At 34.2% G+C, this 18,630-nt stretch overlaps 2 protein-coding genes across 2 annotated transcripts; one reads left to right on the top strand and one right to left on the bottom strand.

Annotated features, from left to right (window-relative positions):
- Positions 1-404: 404 nt before the first annotated feature.
- On the top strand, positions 405-1,968 carry LOC133703227 (uncharacterized). The gene is made up of 2 exons (XM_062127685.1): positions 405-687; positions 1,348-1,968. The coding sequence occupies exons 1-2, from the start codon at positions 473-475 to the stop codon at positions 1,778-1,780; spliced, it is 648 nt and encodes a 215-aa protein (XP_061983669.1). The 5' UTR covers positions 405-472; the 3' UTR covers positions 1,781-1,968.
- A 6,489-nt stretch (positions 1,969-8,457) lies between these two features.
- Positions 8,458-14,245, bottom strand: LOC133702716 (arogenate dehydratase/prephenate dehydratase 1, chloroplastic-like). Its single transcript, XM_062127045.1, has 11 exons — positions 13,380-14,245; positions 12,208-12,275; positions 12,036-12,128; positions 11,747-11,947; positions 10,871-10,951; positions 10,683-10,778; positions 10,491-10,568; positions 10,298-10,387; positions 10,147-10,214; positions 9,180-9,261; positions 8,458-8,943 (listed from the first exon to the last, which is right to left on the bottom strand). Exons 1-11 carry the CDS (start codon positions 13,666-13,668, stop codon positions 8,887-8,889), a joined length of 1,203 nt encoding a protein of 400 aa, XP_061983029.1. The 5' UTR covers positions 13,669-14,245; the 3' UTR covers positions 8,458-8,886.
- Positions 14,246-18,630: the final 4,385 nt, after the last annotated feature.

Genomic DNA, 18,630 nt, shown 5'->3' with positions numbered 1-18,630 from the left:
GATAAATTTGCCCCTCACCCTGATCCAAGAGTAACAAAAAAAAAGAAAAAAAAAAAAACAACGTGAAAAAGGTAACCATGACCATGGACCAAAGTTATGTTTTATATATATATATATATATATATTATTTCAAGAGTAATAAAGTAAAATCAAAGTGATTTTAATAGTAAAAAACATAAATACCTCTGTATACCAAAACTAAAAACAATTATTACGTGAATATTTTTTTTTACTTGTTCATAATATAAAAAAAAAACACTTTGATACCCTCGTTAAGTAGCCCAATTGATTATGATCTGAGAGGTAAAATCATAAATTTACTATTCAAATACACGGTGAATACGAGTTTATAGCTACAGTATAAACGTTGTTTGGACGCTTTTCCATTTAGTTTATTTTGTTATGTTGTGTGTGTGTAAAGGAAAAGAGAGAGACGAGAGATCGCGGGAGGACAGGAGGACAGAGAAGAGCCATGGCCGGTGATGATGAGAAGCCAAGTAGAAGCAGAAGCAGAGAGCGAACACTTGTGTCATGCTGCTCCAACAAAAGAACAAGGAGAGATATCCCATCTTCATCAGAACAGTCCCGTTTATCTCTTAATGATCTGCAACCTCTCTTGATTGAAATTCTTCATAGGCTACCCTCCACTCAATCTGCGTTTCTGTGCAAGTGTGTATGCAAAAAATGGTATTCTCTAATATCTTCTCCTTATTTTGCTGGTCGATTTATAACCCACCATCTCAATCATCATTACAAGCAAAACCCTTCAGCTCTTCTCATCAGTTACTGGAGTAAACCCAGTTGGAATGTCCTGTTCACATTTTCGGATGAACCCATGTTCAAATTTCGTGGATTTGAGCTCAGCTATCTCCCTGAAAGAAATGGGTGTGTTAGGGTCTCAGCTATCGTCAATGACTTGATGTTATGCTGTGTATCTAAGATTGAAATTGGAATGTTGCAATATTATATCTGCAATCCATTTACAATGCAATGGATTGCCCTCCCTTTGCTTGAAGCTGATTACATGAATGATTACAAGGTGGGATTTGTTTGTGAACCTTACTATTTTGAAGATAGTCAAGGAGAAAGTTTTATTAATAGCAAATATCGATTTAGGGTAGTTCATTTCACTAGAGTAGAATCCACGCAAATAATTATGAAGACATATTGTTCAGAGACTAAAAAATGGTATAGGTCAGTTCTCGAAGGTTCCGAATTTTGGTGGATTACTGATGTTGTTGCACACAATGGGAAGTTGCTTTGGTGCAATCGTGAGCATATTTTTGCTTATGATCCCTTCAATCCAGAGCTATTCACTTCCATCAATTGCTCTTATATGCAAACCAGGTTGTTGCCCGCAATGGGAAAATGCTTTGGGGTGCGTCAGGGCTTTCTATGTTTGATGGAATTGGTTGGTGTGGGCATTGATCGGACTTTTCATATTTGGAAACTCAAGGATTATAATAACGGGGAATGGAGCTTGGAGGACCATGTTTCTCTCAATGCAATGATCCCTGAAAGTTCCTTGGTCCAGGAAATCGTTGATGGTAGCGAGAACAAGTTAAAACCGCTGGGTTTCCATCCAAGTGATGGGAATATTGTCTACTTGCACTTCCAAACTTATGTCATCTCATTCAACACGCGGACAAAAGAGTTGAAAATGGCTGGTAAGATTCCAGGTGTGAGAGATTCCTTTTGTCACGGAAAGGTCTTCCATGTTGAACTCCCATTGTGGCCTACTCCAATTGCGAAACCAATTGAAATCCTTCCATGCTATTGAGAACATGACTGGTTATTGTTCTGTACTGTTACTCTCAAATCTTCTCTCACTGCATTCATCTTGGTGTGGATGGTGTGTATTTCATCTACTGATGATAGTAGTATTATTGACTGCCATGAGCTAGTCTGTCGGTTGTTACTTGAATTAAGTTTTTCATCTGATATTTTCATACCTTTTTCAAGTTTATATTTCCATCTGGTCAAAGATCTCCTCTGCTTCTGCAAGCCTCTTGATTTTGCGAAACCAAATCATCAAAGTATGATAAGTTATGTCATTTCTTGCACAAATACTTGCTTCCATTTCCATTCAACAAGAAATTATAAAAATGAGTATTTTCTGATGCCCCAAATTCAACTTCAATGACAGCAAGAAGCTCAAGAATCTCATTGTATAACGCGACACAACTTTCAGCACAAGTAAAGAATCATTATCAATGTCAGACAAAAAAACCTTCATTTATATATTTCACAGCTTCAAATTCACATACTTTACAACGAAGTTTATGAAGAACTTTCTTGTAGATGGAAGAACTGGACTTGAAATTAGGCTGCTTTGAGGCCCAAGAAAATAGGTGAAGCATGGTGGAGTCTTCTTCGTGGAGTTGGGGTGGAGTGAAATTGGGAGAGAGAGGGATTGCTATGTTGGCAGTGGTGGTAAGAGGCTCATGGTTCCTGGAGTTGGGAGGAGGCTTCTTGTTTTTTATTTTTAGGGTCTCTCATATACACACACACACACTAAAAAAATTGAGAAATGTTGGAAGAATATATAAGAACACCTAAAATATTGTTAAAGACTAGGTCCTAAACGTATTCTCAACAAAGAAAGATCTTATTAGCCAAAAAAATTCAAGTTGAGGAGGAAAATTTAAAATTTGAATGTTTAAGGACTCAATTGAAAGTTTTTAAGTTTTAATTGAAAGAAATTAAAATCTGAGGGCAAGATTGCAATTCTTAAGAGCTAATCACGGGTTTAATTGCATAAATATTAAAGTTTAATAAAAAATTAGGGACTTAATTGAATAAATAAAAAACCAAAAATCAATGACTAAATTTGTTGAAATCAGGGGCTAAATCGAAGAAAATTGAAAGTTTGATGGTAGTATGGGGGTTCAATTGAACAAATTAGAAATTAATAACTAATTAAAGACGTTAAATTTGGGGTTGACAATTGAATTTGACAGATAAAATTGCATGAAATTAGAAGTTTATAAGAGACTTACAGGTAAAATTAAAAGAAATTAGAAGAATAGAGATAAAATTAAAGTTTGTTAGATCCCAAATTAAAAACTTTAATTTGTAGGGTTTAGCCAAAACAACACCGTTCAGGGTACTGTGAATATTTTTCTAATCGAGTAGGCACTTTCAGGTGAATGAATGTGGCATTTCTGATCACTTTGGAGGTTGTAACCACCATCATTCAACTGAAAAACACCCCTTCTACAACCTCATTTCCAAGAAATCAAATTTACATCTCATTTTCTCCAATTATCTCAACAATATCTTGTTCACGATCAGTCATCACTACATTTTCATATTCTATTCTGATTGAGTTGACGCTTTCAAACAAATAAATGTGAAACAACAAACCTTCAAATTAAGCAAGAATGGATCCAACATAAAGATATGCACCCCTTCTGCCAAGTTCAGGTGGTCTCATGCAACGTCGACGTCGGAGTTGTTTCGATGAAGCCATGAAATTAACCAACTCAATCAGCCTTAACTAAGACACTCATTTACACAAAATCACCAAACTTTTTTGTGTGTTCACACACAAAACACTTACAGAAGGTTATTATCAAGGGTTTAAAATATTTCTCTCAAAATCAAAAGGTCAAAAACACTTCACATTGGTCTTCAAATTTGTTACATAACCATTTTAATCCAAAATCGTTGATCTAGTGATGAAACCAATCTAGTTTTGGTTTGTTAGAACCCTAACAAACTCATCTAAAAGCTCTTAATCCGGAGGGAAAGGAAAAGGAAAGAAACTTTAGTTAAGGTTTAAGAAATCCAATCCAATTCAAGATTTCAAGGTTTCAATTTGTTTTGTTGAGTTTGGAGATAAGAACTGTCGAGGGGGCGCGAGCGCCGACGCGACGTCATCTAGCGATGGCGGAGGCTTTTGTCGTGCCTTCTGTGTGAGGTGCTGTGTGTTGGGAAGGTTTTTGGGATTTAATCATAAAATTATGATTAATATTTAGGAGTCGCCACTTAGTATTATGGTCATTAGGAACCTATGGTCTACGAGAGTCTGGGTAAGGGACTGGTTGTGCAAGGGGAAGACACATCACCCCCAGTGTACCCTACCTAAGGTAAGCTGCATTGTTGTTTGATTGTTTTTTTTTTATAAGTCGGGTTTCTATTTGTTGGTCTTTTCTCAAGTTCAAGGTAGATCTCTCTTCATGAAGTCTCTACCTCATTGGGTTAAATCCTAACCGTTCTAAAGTCTGAATTTTAGAATTACATTTATTTACACCTTGTATCTTTAATACCTGAGGGTGTACTTTATTGTGTAATTTTACACCCCCACAAATATTAAAGTCTACATCTGGACCCTAAAAAGATTGGAAAAAGGTTTTTGATATTTTGGCCAAACCTTAATAGATGATCATAAACTGGTTATAATATCCATTTTTTGAATTTTCAAAACATGAGAAAGATGCAATCTTTTAATGAAAATATGCTTGGAAAATTTTTAGGATTTAGTCGTATGCATGAAAATAAAATATTTTTTTGTTTTTGAAAAGGGAAATTGATTTAAAAGTTTTTGAGATTTTTTTTTGAAATTTTTTTGAAATATTTCAGAGAAAAACGAGTATTTTAATATTGAATTTGTATTTTATAGTGTAAATATACAACCCGATATTATAAAAAATTGGTAGAAAAATATTTTTGAAAATCACAATTTTTTTAAAAGGATTTTTTGAATTTGTTTAATTTTTTTAGGCCAGGCCTAACCCGGTCCAACCATTTGGGCTGGGCCAGAACTGGTCCGGCCCAAGGTGTGAAGCTAATTATTTTGGTCGCTACATGCAGAATGAATTCTGCATGTAGCGACCGCATCAGGAAGCACAAGGAGGGTTAATGCAAGCCAGGGATGGAGAACCACCTGAGGTGGTGAGGGTCTGTGGTCGTGTTGGTGGAGAGGACAATGTCTTTGATGGCAGTTGCAACGGTGGAGGCCGACATCGGCTATGGGAGGAAGAAGAAAACGTTGTGGAGGAGAGAGAAAGGCTGGAAGGAGAAGAGGGAGAGAGTCGCGATGGTTACTTGGTGACTGGTTAGTGGTTGTGCTGGCTTCTTGTGGCGGAGCTAATGTTCGGGGTAGGAATGGTGGTGGCTGAAGGCCATGATGGAGAGAGAGGGAGAGGAAAGAGAGAAAAATTACAGAAACCGAGAAAATGGCTGGTTTTTTTGCCGACTTTGGACTTGAATTTCTCCTCTCTCAGGCCATTAACTTCGCCTCTATTTATAGGCGGTGGAAGAGGGCAATCTTATCTACACTTGGGAAAATTTCAGCCCTTGATTCAGTTGGGAAGAATCCCAACCGTTGGCTCAAAGTGTGCATCGTGAGCTGTTCAATCTGTAGAAAAAGACTGTCTGAGTTGGGTTATTTAGGTCGGTGCCATTCAAACTGAAATGTTCAGTTGGGGTTGTAAAGCAACTGCAGGGGATCATTTGCGTGCATGTTTTGTTAGATTTGATGAAGAAATGAAGCATTAAATGCACCTGAAAATTAGTCACCCGGGTAGCATTCTCGGGCAAAATCAGGGAAGATAATGAACAGTGACTAGACGATGCATCGTCTGGTGTTTTTTTATATATATTCAAAACGACGCTGTTTTGGATTCCATTAGGGATTTTTAGTTATTTTCAATTTAGTCCTCCAGCTTTCAATTGGTTTCAATTGAACCCCTAATTAACTATAAATTTTTTATTTAATGCAATTAGGCCCCTGCAGAACTTCAACTTCAGCCCTCGTATTTACACGCCTTTTGCATAATGGTCCTTGGTCTCGGATTTATGCAATTTAAACCCTAAATGACCATTAAACTTTCAATTTCACCCCCAGTTTTTGTCAATTAAGCCCCTAAAGTTTGGCATCTTTTGCAGATTGGTCCTTGGCTATGAACTTTATCAATTTAACCCCTAATTGACCCCAAAACTTTAATTTTCTTGCAATTTGGCCCCTAATTTCAATCAATTAACTTGTTCAAAATTAAATTCGGTCTCTTAAAATTTCAATCTTCTCAATTAAGCTCAAATTAGGCTCGCAAACTTAATTTTTTACAATCTAAGCCTCGAATAAAATTAATTTGACCCATTTAAAGCATAATTAAGCCCTTGCGCTAAATTAAATCCTTCAATTAGACCCAAATTATTTTTTAAACACAATTAAAATTCAATTTGGTCCATGATTAAATCAAATTGGCCTATTAAAAATTTAATTATATCTTTAGACTTAATTTTTATGCAAATTCGCTCAATAATCATTTAATTTGACCTTGAATTTGCATTTTCTCTCTATTTTGGGGCCTAATAGGGGTACAATTAGGTCTTTAATTTCCTCTAAAAATTTCTGCTTGATTTCCCGACCTACTTTCTCCACGTTACTAGCTTTTATTTTATTTTTTTAATTTTTATTTTGAAAAAAATTAAATTTTGGGGAATAACCCAAAATTGAGTTATGACAAGAAGAAAGGAAGGCAACAATAGAAATCAATTCTTATTTGAAGATTTCAAGCTTAGAAGGTATACACTTACAAACTTTGAAAGTGGAGTCCATCATGTCTGCTATATTAATTGAATTAGTACGTTATGTTTACATATTTGTTAGATTTGAAATCTGTCAAATATAGCGCAGCGAGATGATTTTTTTGTTTAATTAATGCATGGTTCCAAGTTCTTGAGTTGTGGTTTAGCCTTATAGAATGTCAAAATATCAATTTTAAAACCTAAATTGTTTAAGCATGCCTTTTGTTTTGAGTTGGCAATTTCAAGAATGAAGATTTAAGCATGTTTTTCTTGTTTTTGTTAGTCTATTTTGTTTCAATTATGTTTGTCATTAATATTGTGGTTTGTTGGAATGAAGAAAACATATTTTAAAGGCTTTAAATGACTATTTTGGGATTGACATTGTTTTTCTGGGTTTTCTGGGATCCTGGGTTCATGTTTTTCATGTTCATTTGAAGAATATTTGTGTGAGTTCTAATTTTAGTGCTTGTTTTGATTCAATTCTGGTTTCTGTAAGTTCGTATATCATTATTAGTAAATAGTCTAGGACTTTCAAGCATCAATAACATGTTTTTATGGGTTTTAATCTTAGGATTTCGGTTTTGAATCAAAACCCATTCTTGACAAAAAATCATACTATTTGAGTAATAATCAAAGCAGACTTTAATTCATACTGACATTTAATTCTTGATCTATGCTTGGTTGTGCACAAAACCTTACTTTTTATTGCTTAAGATCTGGTTTGGATTAGTATTCATGTTGCTTGGTTTAAATTTGAATGTTCTTCGTGTTTTTTATTTTGTTTGTGTTTGATATGTTTTCCTTAAGGAATTTTTTAGTTTTTATGTTTTTGTTATGTTGAATCTGTTTTGGTTTTGGATCTTTATTTTAGTTTGTTGTCGAGTTAACCCATTCAGGTCAACATATTCGGGTTAACTATGTCGAGTCAACCCACTTGAGGCAACCCAGTCAGGTCAGTTATAGGCCTTGTTTGGTTTGTCATATTTTTTTGTTTTCTTTGGCTTATGGTGGTATTTGACAAACACTCCTTATACTTGTTTTGGTTAGTTTTATTTCAAGAAATCTTTTTTTTTGTGCCAAATATAGCCTTGCAAAAAAAATATAAAAAATAATAAATAAATATAAAAATACAAAAAATAATAATAGTAATATAAAAAATATTTTTTTTGTTTGTTAAATACGATCAAGTCTCTCAAAAATATAAAAATTATATTTTATTTTTAAAAAAATAAAATAATACATGGTATGTTTTATTTTTCTTACCATGCATTTTGGATTTAACAATCGATTTTATTGAATTCATGAGAATTTAATCAATATTTCAATAATTTATAAAATCTTAATTCCTGAGAATTAATGGTAAATATTCTAGTATAAATATTAAACCTACAAATAGACTAATATTTAAATATCATGAATTAACTAAGAAATTTTTAAAATTATTCTGAATATTCACCGATTTTAATTAGAAGTATTTTTTACCATGACACACAAGTTATGCCAGGACACCTACATGAATTCTTTTTATAAGAATTCATTTGGACACATGAACCTATAATAAATTTGAAAAACTAGATTTATTCACACTAATAAATCTTCATTCTAAATCATAAAAGACTACCAATTAAAAACCCATAAAAACTTTTAAACCACATTCAGACAACACACTGCAGATAAAATGTGCTAAAGATACTAATATATTCTCTAACCACAATTAATTTCTTTCCTTTAAAATCTCTGATAAAACCATTGCAACTTTGAATCAAACAATGACAAGGCTTATGGTTCCCGTTGGTGGGGAGTGGATAGAGGGAGGGAGCCTACTTGTTTATATTTGCTCTAATAGATGCATTTATCATCAGTCTGTCCTTCAACATTTGATAGTAAATAATGGGAAGAGATGATCATTCACAAGAGAAAGCATGGCTAAAACTATCAATGCTTTGAAGACCATGTTATTAAATCTTGCAGGTCCAAAAATAGAGGAGGGCAGGGGAAAGAAGATGGGGGAGGGGGGCGGCAGCGGCGGCTTACACCTCTCATGCACTAATTATTTCAAGAAACCGAGGGAATGTCCTCGGAGACCATTTAGGCATCAATTGTTACAACCTACACCAAGAAACCTCAATTTTGCAAGAATTTTGAAAGAGAAAATTGAAAATGGAAAGAGAGATCATGCCGAAGAGAAACAAACATCTCATCAACATGTCTTCACCATATCCCAGTAATCTCTCTTCAACATGTCTTCAACATATCCCAGTTATCTCTCTTCCTTCAGATTTATCAGCAGCATGCATATGTACGGTGATAAAAGCTAAATCATAATCTCTTCATTGCAGGTTCAGTTACCACCTAAAGAGTTGCATCTGTTGGATAGCAGCCAAGAACACGAAGAAATCTTGCAAATTCCTGGGCGAAGATAAATAAAATCCAAAATAAATCCAATTGCAGTTAACAAGTTCTGGCTTAAGGTTTAGGGTATGTGAAAGAAAAAATAGGCAATATATCAGAGAGTACATTCAAAAGGCAGAATTATACTAAGTAGAAGCTTGAAGAAGAAACATATAGTCAGGGGTTCGCTTCTGAAATATAACAAGGATGGTTTTTCTCAAAAGTGTCAGGAAATTTTAAGACGACTCACTGACCTGCAAATGTGCCAAAGCATGCTGGGCCCGAGGTTCAGCCATGGAAGCGTCAAAGTCAATGTAGAAAAGGTAATCGAAGTACCTGTCACCAGAAATACATCATCACTATTACACAGAATCCAGAATTCAAGAAATGGTATTTACATTTGAAACTACAGAAGACAGCATAGACCATTTAGCTGCAGAGGCCTTCGAAAGAAATGAGAAACTGAGATTCACCAAAAATTCATTTTAGTTTCAGTTAAGTGAAGTCTATATTTTGCATGTGGACAATAATGCAAAACTTATGGTGCAAAGGTAAATGGAGATGAACAGTATATTTTCAGCTCTGAATTGAGCATGGAAATGTCTCAAGTCTTGATGATAAGAAAACAGAAAAATATATACACTTTCTGAAAAATGACAAGCTTTCTGAACAATGACAAAGCACAAGACTTCCATTCCGAATGTTTCATGAAATGGTTTATCTCATCTTCTTCATACCAAAGACATAAAAGAGTGCTTTGAGAAATTATCTCACTCAATTCTAACCATGGTTCTATTTGCTTGATAGAAGAACAGGGTTCTTGGCAGCATTTTTCCATATAAAGCAAAAATCCTTTCCAGTCATCATCTTGATCATTACAGGTGCATTAAATATAGGAAAGCGCATGGTAATACGTAACCATTGCATTTTACATCTCTCTCTCTCGGGTCTTTCAGCAGGTATTCTTCATAATTTACAAAGCTCCATTGACCCAAAGTATATACATTTTTTACTTCCTAGTTTTGCTATTAACTACCTATTTCTCCAAATATTTTTCTAGTGTTATTCTCCTTTTCAATTTTATTTGATGGTTTTTCCAAATCATTCATCTTAAAATGCATTGATTTTCATCAACAGAATCGACTGCCAGATATAAATAGTAGGTTAGCTCACGTCCAACCTCACAACTTGCAAACCTTCATCAAAAAGGTTAGCACTAACCTGGCACTTCCCTTGTTAGAGTCATCAACAACCCGTAATGGACGCTTTCTTTGAGGGCGACTCTCTATCTGAAAGTTGGTCAAAAAGAAAAAGAAATTGGTTTTTTGGACACAATTAAGGGGGAAAATATGTTAGCTATTAGAAAAATTACCTTTGTCAAGTTGATGTCCCTCAAAGCAAACACTGCTAGAGCTTTAAACAGCATGCCAGGACCTTCTTCGAGAGTGAAAACAATGCTTGTCTAAGATGGGGAAAAATCATGACTCGGTAACAAATGTTTATAACAAATTTCTTGTTGATATGTTAAAAGAAAGTATACAGGACTGGGAGGTGAATAAGAGTACCTTATGGGGCCTGTTACTTCCAGGAATCATAGGTTCTCTTGCAAGTATCAAAAAGCGGGTAATATTATCATCATCATCCTAACATGTGTAAGTGAACAAAATCAGGCTAAATTAAGTTCAGTATGAGGAAAGTACGTAATTTTAAAATTCATGCAATAAACAGTCATGGGAAACTTAAAGGAGAAGCCTTACCTGGATTTTTTCCAATAGAATGTTAAGCCCATAGATGTCTGCTGCACGAGCGCTAGCTATTGCTCCAGTATCTCTTTCCCCATTTGCCACAACCATCTGTCCCCGAATATTTTAACATTTAGTACACAGACAATCTATAGCATGATTCAAGCTTAGTCAAAACAAGATTTAAAGGATCTGAAAATTACCTGAGCAGCACCTGCAGAATCATCAGCACTAACTCTGATGATACCTAATTTGGTCAAAGTCATCTCACATTGAGCAAGTGCCTACAAGTTAGAATATCTTTTAATAGAGCATCATATGTACTTTACTACTTTTGAATTTAACCATCAAGTCCAAGCATCATTAGTCGGTCTCATATAAAGTTTAAAGATCAAATGCTCGAAATGTCAAGAATCAAAAGTTGAGAAAGTAATTAGATCACACTAAAATGACCCTACATTGGCTGGATTAGCACTAGTTAATAGGTGTTATACAAGGTTAGAAACAATTTACCATAATGGAATCAGCTCCAGAGTTTTTAGCAATAAATGAAATTTCCCAAGCACTTTGACCACAAATTGATGAGTGTTTATATCTAACAGCTGGATCTCATGGTATACATCAGTAGATGTTTTCTAAAACAAACCAAAATTCGTACAAGCATTCATTGGAGAGTGTCTCCTAATCTAAAACAAACTTCCAATAAATTCCTGCATGCAAATTTTGGCTTTCCAAATCATTTAGTATCTCTTTATCCAGAAAATCGTTAGTTATACTTGTAAAGGAAAACAATAATGGTAATGACACTAACAATATCAACAAAATTAAAATTTTGTATGTAATCGGATGCACTTCTCAAGGCAAATCATGATATTGCTCTTCATTAGATCAAACACTCTGGAGAAGCCTATCTCCATTTACTGTCTCATGCAAGCAAAAAAAACACCATTTCCAGAAGAGTAAATCAATAAACTGGGTATTTATTCCCTTGTCTAACATTCATATAAGATCTACTCATAAAAACTATGTGGACCTAATAAAAATGTAAGAGCGAGAGCAGAACTCTGAGTACAACTAACCTGGGGGTGGCTCAAAACACGTTTCAACTCCTCCTTTGGTACACCAGGCAATCCCAAAAGGCAATGGTTAACTACCATCTGCACCTCCCCTACTATATGAAGCCTATGACGAAGGAGTAAATCATAATTACGGTGGATGCTGCCACCCACTGAATTCTCAATGGGGAGGACTGCTTTATCCACTAACCAGAGTTCAACTGCCTGGTCAATTGAGCACAGAAAAATATTGGTGACAATCATTTGTAGCTTAGTTTAACAAAGAAAAGTGATGCATAAGAAATTTATGAACCTTGAAAGCAGCTTCAAACTGATCACATGGAACAGTTTCGCACTTTGGATATGCTTTTAGCGCAGCAGCCTCACTGTATGCACCCGGCATCCCCTAAAAGTGGGCATCAAAGCAAACATAAGAATAGCACAAAAGACATGGATGTTTGGGAGAAGAATATCCAAGTGGTTACCTGATAAGCTACCCGTACTTGTGCACCATTTCCAGGAGAAGAAGAAAGATCTGTAGCGGACAACGGTTCTACAATACATAGCAAAAATGCAAAATGGATCAAAGAACATTTTTTGGAGTTTTGGAAATTGACACCAGCTTAATAGATTTTCTTTGTCATTATTGCACTAGCACAATGCATTGTTATTGCTTTGACTAACTTAACAGGCGACATGGTAATTATCCATCACGTGGTTTGAAGCTTGCAAGTATGAATAATATCCATCACAAACCTCCAAAAGATCATACCCAGACTAGTGGACAAACTGATACAAATAATGGAAACCACTGATTTCAAATTAATGATTGAAAAGGAATAAAATTAATTACTGCTAGAAAGATCAATCCTTAGACCAATTATGCATTCAGAACACGAAAATTAACCCAGGAAATGCTCAACTACATGCACTCGACGAGCATCTGCAACAGGGCTAGCACCCTATATAGAATTTTTAAATTTTCAACAAAATCTTCTTCCACAAACCTAGAAATGCCTGAATGCATGCACATTATGAGCATCCAACTTGATCGCATCTTATATGGCATTTCCAGATTCTGAATAAATCTTCTTCTATGGAAATACAAATTCTCAACAAATTCTTCTTGTAATATAAACCTAAAAATGCCTGAATGCATGCCCTCTATAAGCATCCAACACAATCACCATCATATATTGCATTTCAAGATTCTGAATTAATCTTCTTCCCATAAATTGATCAAACATTCAAAATCATCCTAATAGCTTCAAATCACTAGTTATCTTCCAAATATAAATGGAAACACACAATTGATTCTATCAGCTAAATAAGATAAATTCATCCCAGCTATAACCACAATAACAATGGCTAAGGACCACAAAAACTATAGAACAGAACCGAAAATCAATCTGCATTGCCAACCAATTGATTATGTTTTGGTTTTCAAGTCCAAACCAAATTGAATATTCAACTACAGACGCACATAAATTAGTAATCCACCGGTGAATCAAGGTCCTGTTTTACACTAAAGCAGGCTGTTTTGCTATTCTACAGCATACAAAGCTAGTAAATTTAAAACATTAATTCACTATATAACAATCCAAGAAGAATAAACAGCTTAACTTCAAAAACAGTGAATGAATATATAATAACTCACTAGGAAGAAGGTTCAAATCCTTGTGAAACCCTCTGGACTGAGTGTCCTGAACCTGATCAGTTGCCCCAGAGGCATCCACCTGAGGAGCTGAAGGCTTCTCATCTTCAACAGGAGTGATAGCTTTTTGAGCCAAAACACTTAAACAACAACATTCCCATTTACGAAGCCTCTCAAGATCCCAATAGCACCTCAAATCCACACATCTCCTCAACCCCAAATCTGACACGCCCACTTTAGAATGAGGCCTTAAAGGGCTAATCCAGATGGGAGAAGCAGCCCTTAAAGCCATTAAAGAGTAAAAAAGATTGCAACTTTCACAATGTATATGCAAATGTAAACCAAAATCAAAACCAAACCAAAACAAAACAACCTCACCAACAAGGTATTAAGAAAACATAAGAGAAGGGTTGTTGGTGATGGGGTTGTTGGAGGTGAGTTTTGGTGAAATCTCCTACAACATTTGTCAAGGAGACTCAAATAAATGGACCCCACTAACCCAAAAAAACCATACAACAGAAACCCACAATTCTATGGTCTCTCTATGTAATGAAAATCAAGAAAAGAAGTGATCTTTTTCACTTTTTGTTATTTCACAAAAAGAATTTGACAACAAAAAAAACAAGGGTCTTTACAAGGGATACAAGGGATTGTTAGTGAGGTAGGTGAGCCAGAATTTTGGCTACACGTTTCCACAGATTCTAGAGAGAGAGAAGAATTAAAAAGAATTACAAAAGAGAAAAGGCTTTACAAGAGGAAGAGGCACTAAAGAGACAGCATTGAATGAGAAATAAATGTGTTTACTTGCTTTCAATGTCTCTAGTATGCATTTACAAGTAAACTCAATCTCTTACAGGTATTACCATAGAAGAGGGTGAGAGGTGGTTCTAACTTCTAACTTGTGGTGGGGAAAACGTTATTTCTACCCTTGAAGATTTATCAATGTTTCACTTTAGTACCTATTGATTAAATATTACCAATATTACCTTTCTAGCAGGTCCCAACTCCCAAGTGTATTATGTCAGCATGTTTCCCCCTTAACAATTCCATTTATATATATATATATATATATATATATATATATATATATATATATTTGGATTTTGAGTTTTCTTAGGCTGCTAAGTGTTTTTGTGAAATATTATAGGTTCATGGGGATTCGAGAGGAAAGAATGGGAGAAAAGGTAACAAAAACATGATGAAAAGAGAGATTTATTATAATAATTTCGTTGTAAAAAACACAATTGAAGAATTTTGAAAACTGTAGAGGTAAGATTGGGAAATTTTAAACTTATGGAGGACAGGGAAATGACATTGATAAAACCATAATGATAAATAAAACTAGAATGCACCCTTTTTCTTTTCTTTGATTCTTTCAATCATTCTAGGGTATTGCTAAGCATTTTAAACCATAGGAACTAGTTTTTCATCACTTGAAATCAAAGTTATTTAAGGCTAAAATCATAGGTGTAACATATTAAAAAAATAAAAACAACTTTGTTTCCCTAATTTAGTGTGATAGTAATTAGGTTTCGGTTAGTGGTTTAGTGATATCCCAATTTGAGAGTTTTCTTCCTTGTATGTTTTGATTACTATATGTGAAGAACGATGTTGCATTTGGGGCAATTGTTTATATCTCAAATGTTCCAACGTCTTGATATTAAAGATATAAAATAATTATTTAATATGTTTTGAATGAATTAAAAAAACATGACAGAAGTAAGGGACTCACTGTTATCATGCATTTTTCACTTTGGTAGGGCCAAAAGGCCTGCAATTTTACTTTCTGGCAACCAAAAATGGCTAGATTTGGCTCTGGGAAGCAGAATCTTCTTACCAGATAAGATCAATCTCCATGTTAAGGCAAGACAGGAAGGGAAGGACAGGGTACACAATGACATGGAATTGCTCTATTGGTTTTGTGTAGATTCTTTATAGTACACTGAGCTGGCTATTTGTCCTCTGAAACCCCACTGCAGTCACTGGATTGCTCGGCTTACTTGGAAAGTTGGTGATAGATGAAAGCAACTCGTTATTATACTATAAAGTGGTGTTTTGCACTTTCGTCCTAACATTATGGAAACTTGTCTAAAACAAATTTTAGTTTTATATTATTATTTTATTATTTTAATGTATTAATATTAAAAATAAATTTTAAAAAATAAAAAAATAGTTTTTTATGTTTTTACTATTGTTCATCCCCTCACAAAATACTATTCATTTCAATAGTATTTTTTTTTTCTCTAAATCTATATTTCTTTTTTCTAATTTCATACTTTAACATTTAGTTTATTGAAAATTGAGTTTCATAATTTATTATGATTTGATTTATACATGGTTAGCTTGGTCTCATAACTCGTGTCATAGTTTAGCGGGTTAACTCGTTTGACTCGAGTGTTTTTTGTGCCTTTTCAATTGACAAGTTTTTTTTTCAATTTCATCTTTCAACATTCAATTAATTGGGAATTAACCTTCATAATTTATTTTGGTTTGTTTTTTATGAGATTATCTTGATCTTATGACTTGGGTCACATGTTTTGCTAGTTAACTCGAATAGACTCAAATCGTTTTATTGTGTTTTTTTAGATATTAAATTCATTTTTTTTAATATTAAAAATTAAAAAATTATCTTAATATATTTTTAATTAATAAATATTTATAAAAAACACACTCTACCAAAAACACACACACCTGTCTTGGTCTTATAAAGAATGCCGAGAAAGTTGGGTGCATATGCACCTTTCATAGGCAGTAGTAATTAATTTAGCTAAAGCCAATAATAATAATAATAATAATAATAATAATATATATATATATATATATATATATATATATATATAATGTACGATGAGGACATATCATAGGGAGTCAATTAGATTCCTTTGATTATTATATCGATCACTACATCGATCCTTTGTCTCCTCATTTGCCAATCATCCCACAATATCATATACCTGCAATAATATATCGAGCTAGCTAGCTAGTGACCTTAGAGTTAGTGTATGAGACACTGTAATATTTTTCCGCATATGATTCTCGATGTATTTAATTAATACAATTAAGTTAAAATTCAAATCTTGATACCCAAATGAAAATTTATGTGGAGGACATGCAATTATAGTTATTAATTAGTCAACTAAATTCTTTGATTATGTTAAACACTGCACCATTTTTCACCCATCTGCCGATCATCCCACAATGTGATAGAGTCGTCTACTAGTCTGTTTACAGGAGAATCTGTGGGAGGATTATAATATATGTACAAGAATTTTCTATAAAAAAACAAAGAGTGTCCCGGTCACAGCTTCCCTTCACAAACCACATATTTCCTCAGGTAGTTGAATCAAATCCTCATGCTAGCTAATTCTATTTATTTTCTAATTTTGGATGTTGCATTAAGTCCTCCACCTAACCTAGTTGTATTTTCTTGAAGAGGTAGGTGTTGAAAAGTTCATGGGAAAAAGAAAAGGAAGTTGATCTAAGAAGAGTGATAGCTAGGAGGTAGGGCATAGAGTAGAAAATTAATGATGATTGCAAGCATGATGTTATCCTAAGAAGAGGGGAATTCGGAGCATCATTTTCTTCTTTTTCAATCTGTGGGCTTCAAGTTGAAGGGATATCTTACACCTAAAGCTGCTCTCTTAGCCAATCCTGTCTGAGGTAATTGTCTGGCTATTTATTATTACTGAATCATATGATCTAGTCTCTTGCTAAATTTTATTGACTATTTGGTCATCAAGTGTATTTTCTTTACTTTGACTTTAATACAAGATTGGAAGTAATACTATATCACAAAATCTGTCTGCAAGGATTACCTTGAAGATTCAAAGAAGGAAAATAAAAAGAATTCACTTACAAAATCGGACTCTAATATGTAATTTATTAGTAAATTACTATATAAGAAACAGGAGCTATTATATATTATACATGTTAAATGATCTTTAGTTTTATGTGCCCTAGCTAGCTAAAATGCTCGTGATCTCATAAGTGAGAGAATCTTGTTCCAAGAGGAAAATATGCCACAGGAATTGGAGAGCGGCTTTTGCTAGTCGACTTGTTCTTCTTCATGGACTTGTCTTCGTTAACCTCGTCCTCTTTGTTCAATCTTCTTTCTGAACATCCCTCTCCTTCACATGCAATCCTGCCAAAATCCGAGAAGCAACTAAAGAAACCGGGCAACAAAGCCATCGATAAGAAGCTAGCTGTGGCAATATTTGAGCTCTTAAACTATGTCGAAAACGAATTCTTTAGATCGAGTAGGGTTTTTTCTTCTTTGAGTTCTTGATTTGGAGACACAATTTCTCTGTCCATCTCCATTTATGTACAAGCTAGAATTCCTGACAAGCAAGCATCCAAATTTATGTGGCAGCTGCTAGAAATCTCTTGGAGAGATAATTCTAGACAAGATTGGCAACTACCTTGGACCCCATGTGTCAAATGACATGTTGGGTTAAGCAGCTATAAGGAAAGAAACACTATAGATTCTAGCTAAGGTCAATTCTAGTATGGTTGAAATTTCGTTGTCACATAATTTCCACAACGATGAAGATATTGTACGTACATGGCAAGTAGACAATATCATCATTCATTGTCGCCGACAAAAAATTTAGCGGTATATATGGCACACTAGAAACTTCAAGGGCAAGCCTTAAAAAAGTTCCCAGTCCATAGTTTCCATCTCAATTAGATCCTTAACACACCAATAGATTTCAATCATATTCTTTAATTAGTCTAAGTTAGCATAATAGTCAAGGATTTGATGTACTTCAAAAAGTTAAATCATTTAAAAATAATTTGATTTCCCTTTAACTCATTAAAAACCTATGAATTTACTGAAATCTTTCATGTGTTTGTCTTTGTGTTCATTACAAGGCCCATTTTATGACGTTAGGATTCAAAAAGACCCATGGCCCCCAAAAAAACGCAGGTGGGTTCTAAAACTATTACAAGGCCTGGCCTGAACCTAGAAAAAACAGACATCATCGGGCCTACAGGCCTATCTCTTTTGTCCCTCCATGGAGTTCTACCATTTGTACACAGAAATTGTTCACAAATAATTTCTTCCATTCCAAAAAGGGAAAGAAAAATGATAACAAACCCCCACTGTACTATTTTCTTTTTTGGCATTTAACTAGATGCAATTGAGTTTTAGTAAAATAAAAATAAAAATTATCATAATTCTTGTTAAAGAACAGGTTTTTGCTTTCCACTAGCAGTTTTTTTTCTAAAATTATCGACTATAAATTATAGTTAA

The sequence above is a fragment of the Populus nigra genome, chromosome 9, assembly GCF_951802175.1.
Source record: "Populus nigra chromosome 9, ddPopNigr1.1, whole genome shotgun sequence".
Classification (NCBI taxonomy): domain Eukaryota; kingdom Viridiplantae; phylum Streptophyta; class Magnoliopsida; order Malpighiales; family Salicaceae; genus Populus; species Populus nigra.
Note: the sequence above shows the minus strand (reverse complement) of the source record. Positions and strands in the feature narration are given on the sequence as shown.

Excerpts from the sequence above, each read along its gene's own strand:
- LOC133702716 (XM_062127045.1), bottom strand. The coding sequence starts at position 13,668 with ATGGCTTTAAGGGCTGCTTCTCCCATCTGGATTAGCCCTTTAAGGCCT. Across the intron at positions 11,948-12,035 it reads AGTTTGAAGCTGCTTTCAAG|GCAGTTGAACTCTGGTTAGT; the intron begins GTTCATAAATTT and ends TCAATTGACCAG. Across the intron at positions 10,215-10,297 it reads GGGACATCAACTTGACAAAG|ATAGAGAGTCGCCCTCAAAG; the intron begins GTAATTTTTCTA and ends ACCAACTTTCAG.
- LOC133703227 (XM_062127685.1), top strand. The coding sequence starts at position 473 with ATGGCCGGTGATGATGAGAAGCCAAGTAGAAGCAGAAGCAGAGAGCGA. Across the intron at positions 688-1,347 it reads AAGTGTGTATGCAAAAAATG|GTTGTTGCCCGCAATGGGAA; the intron begins GTATTCTCTAAT and ends TATGCAAACCAG.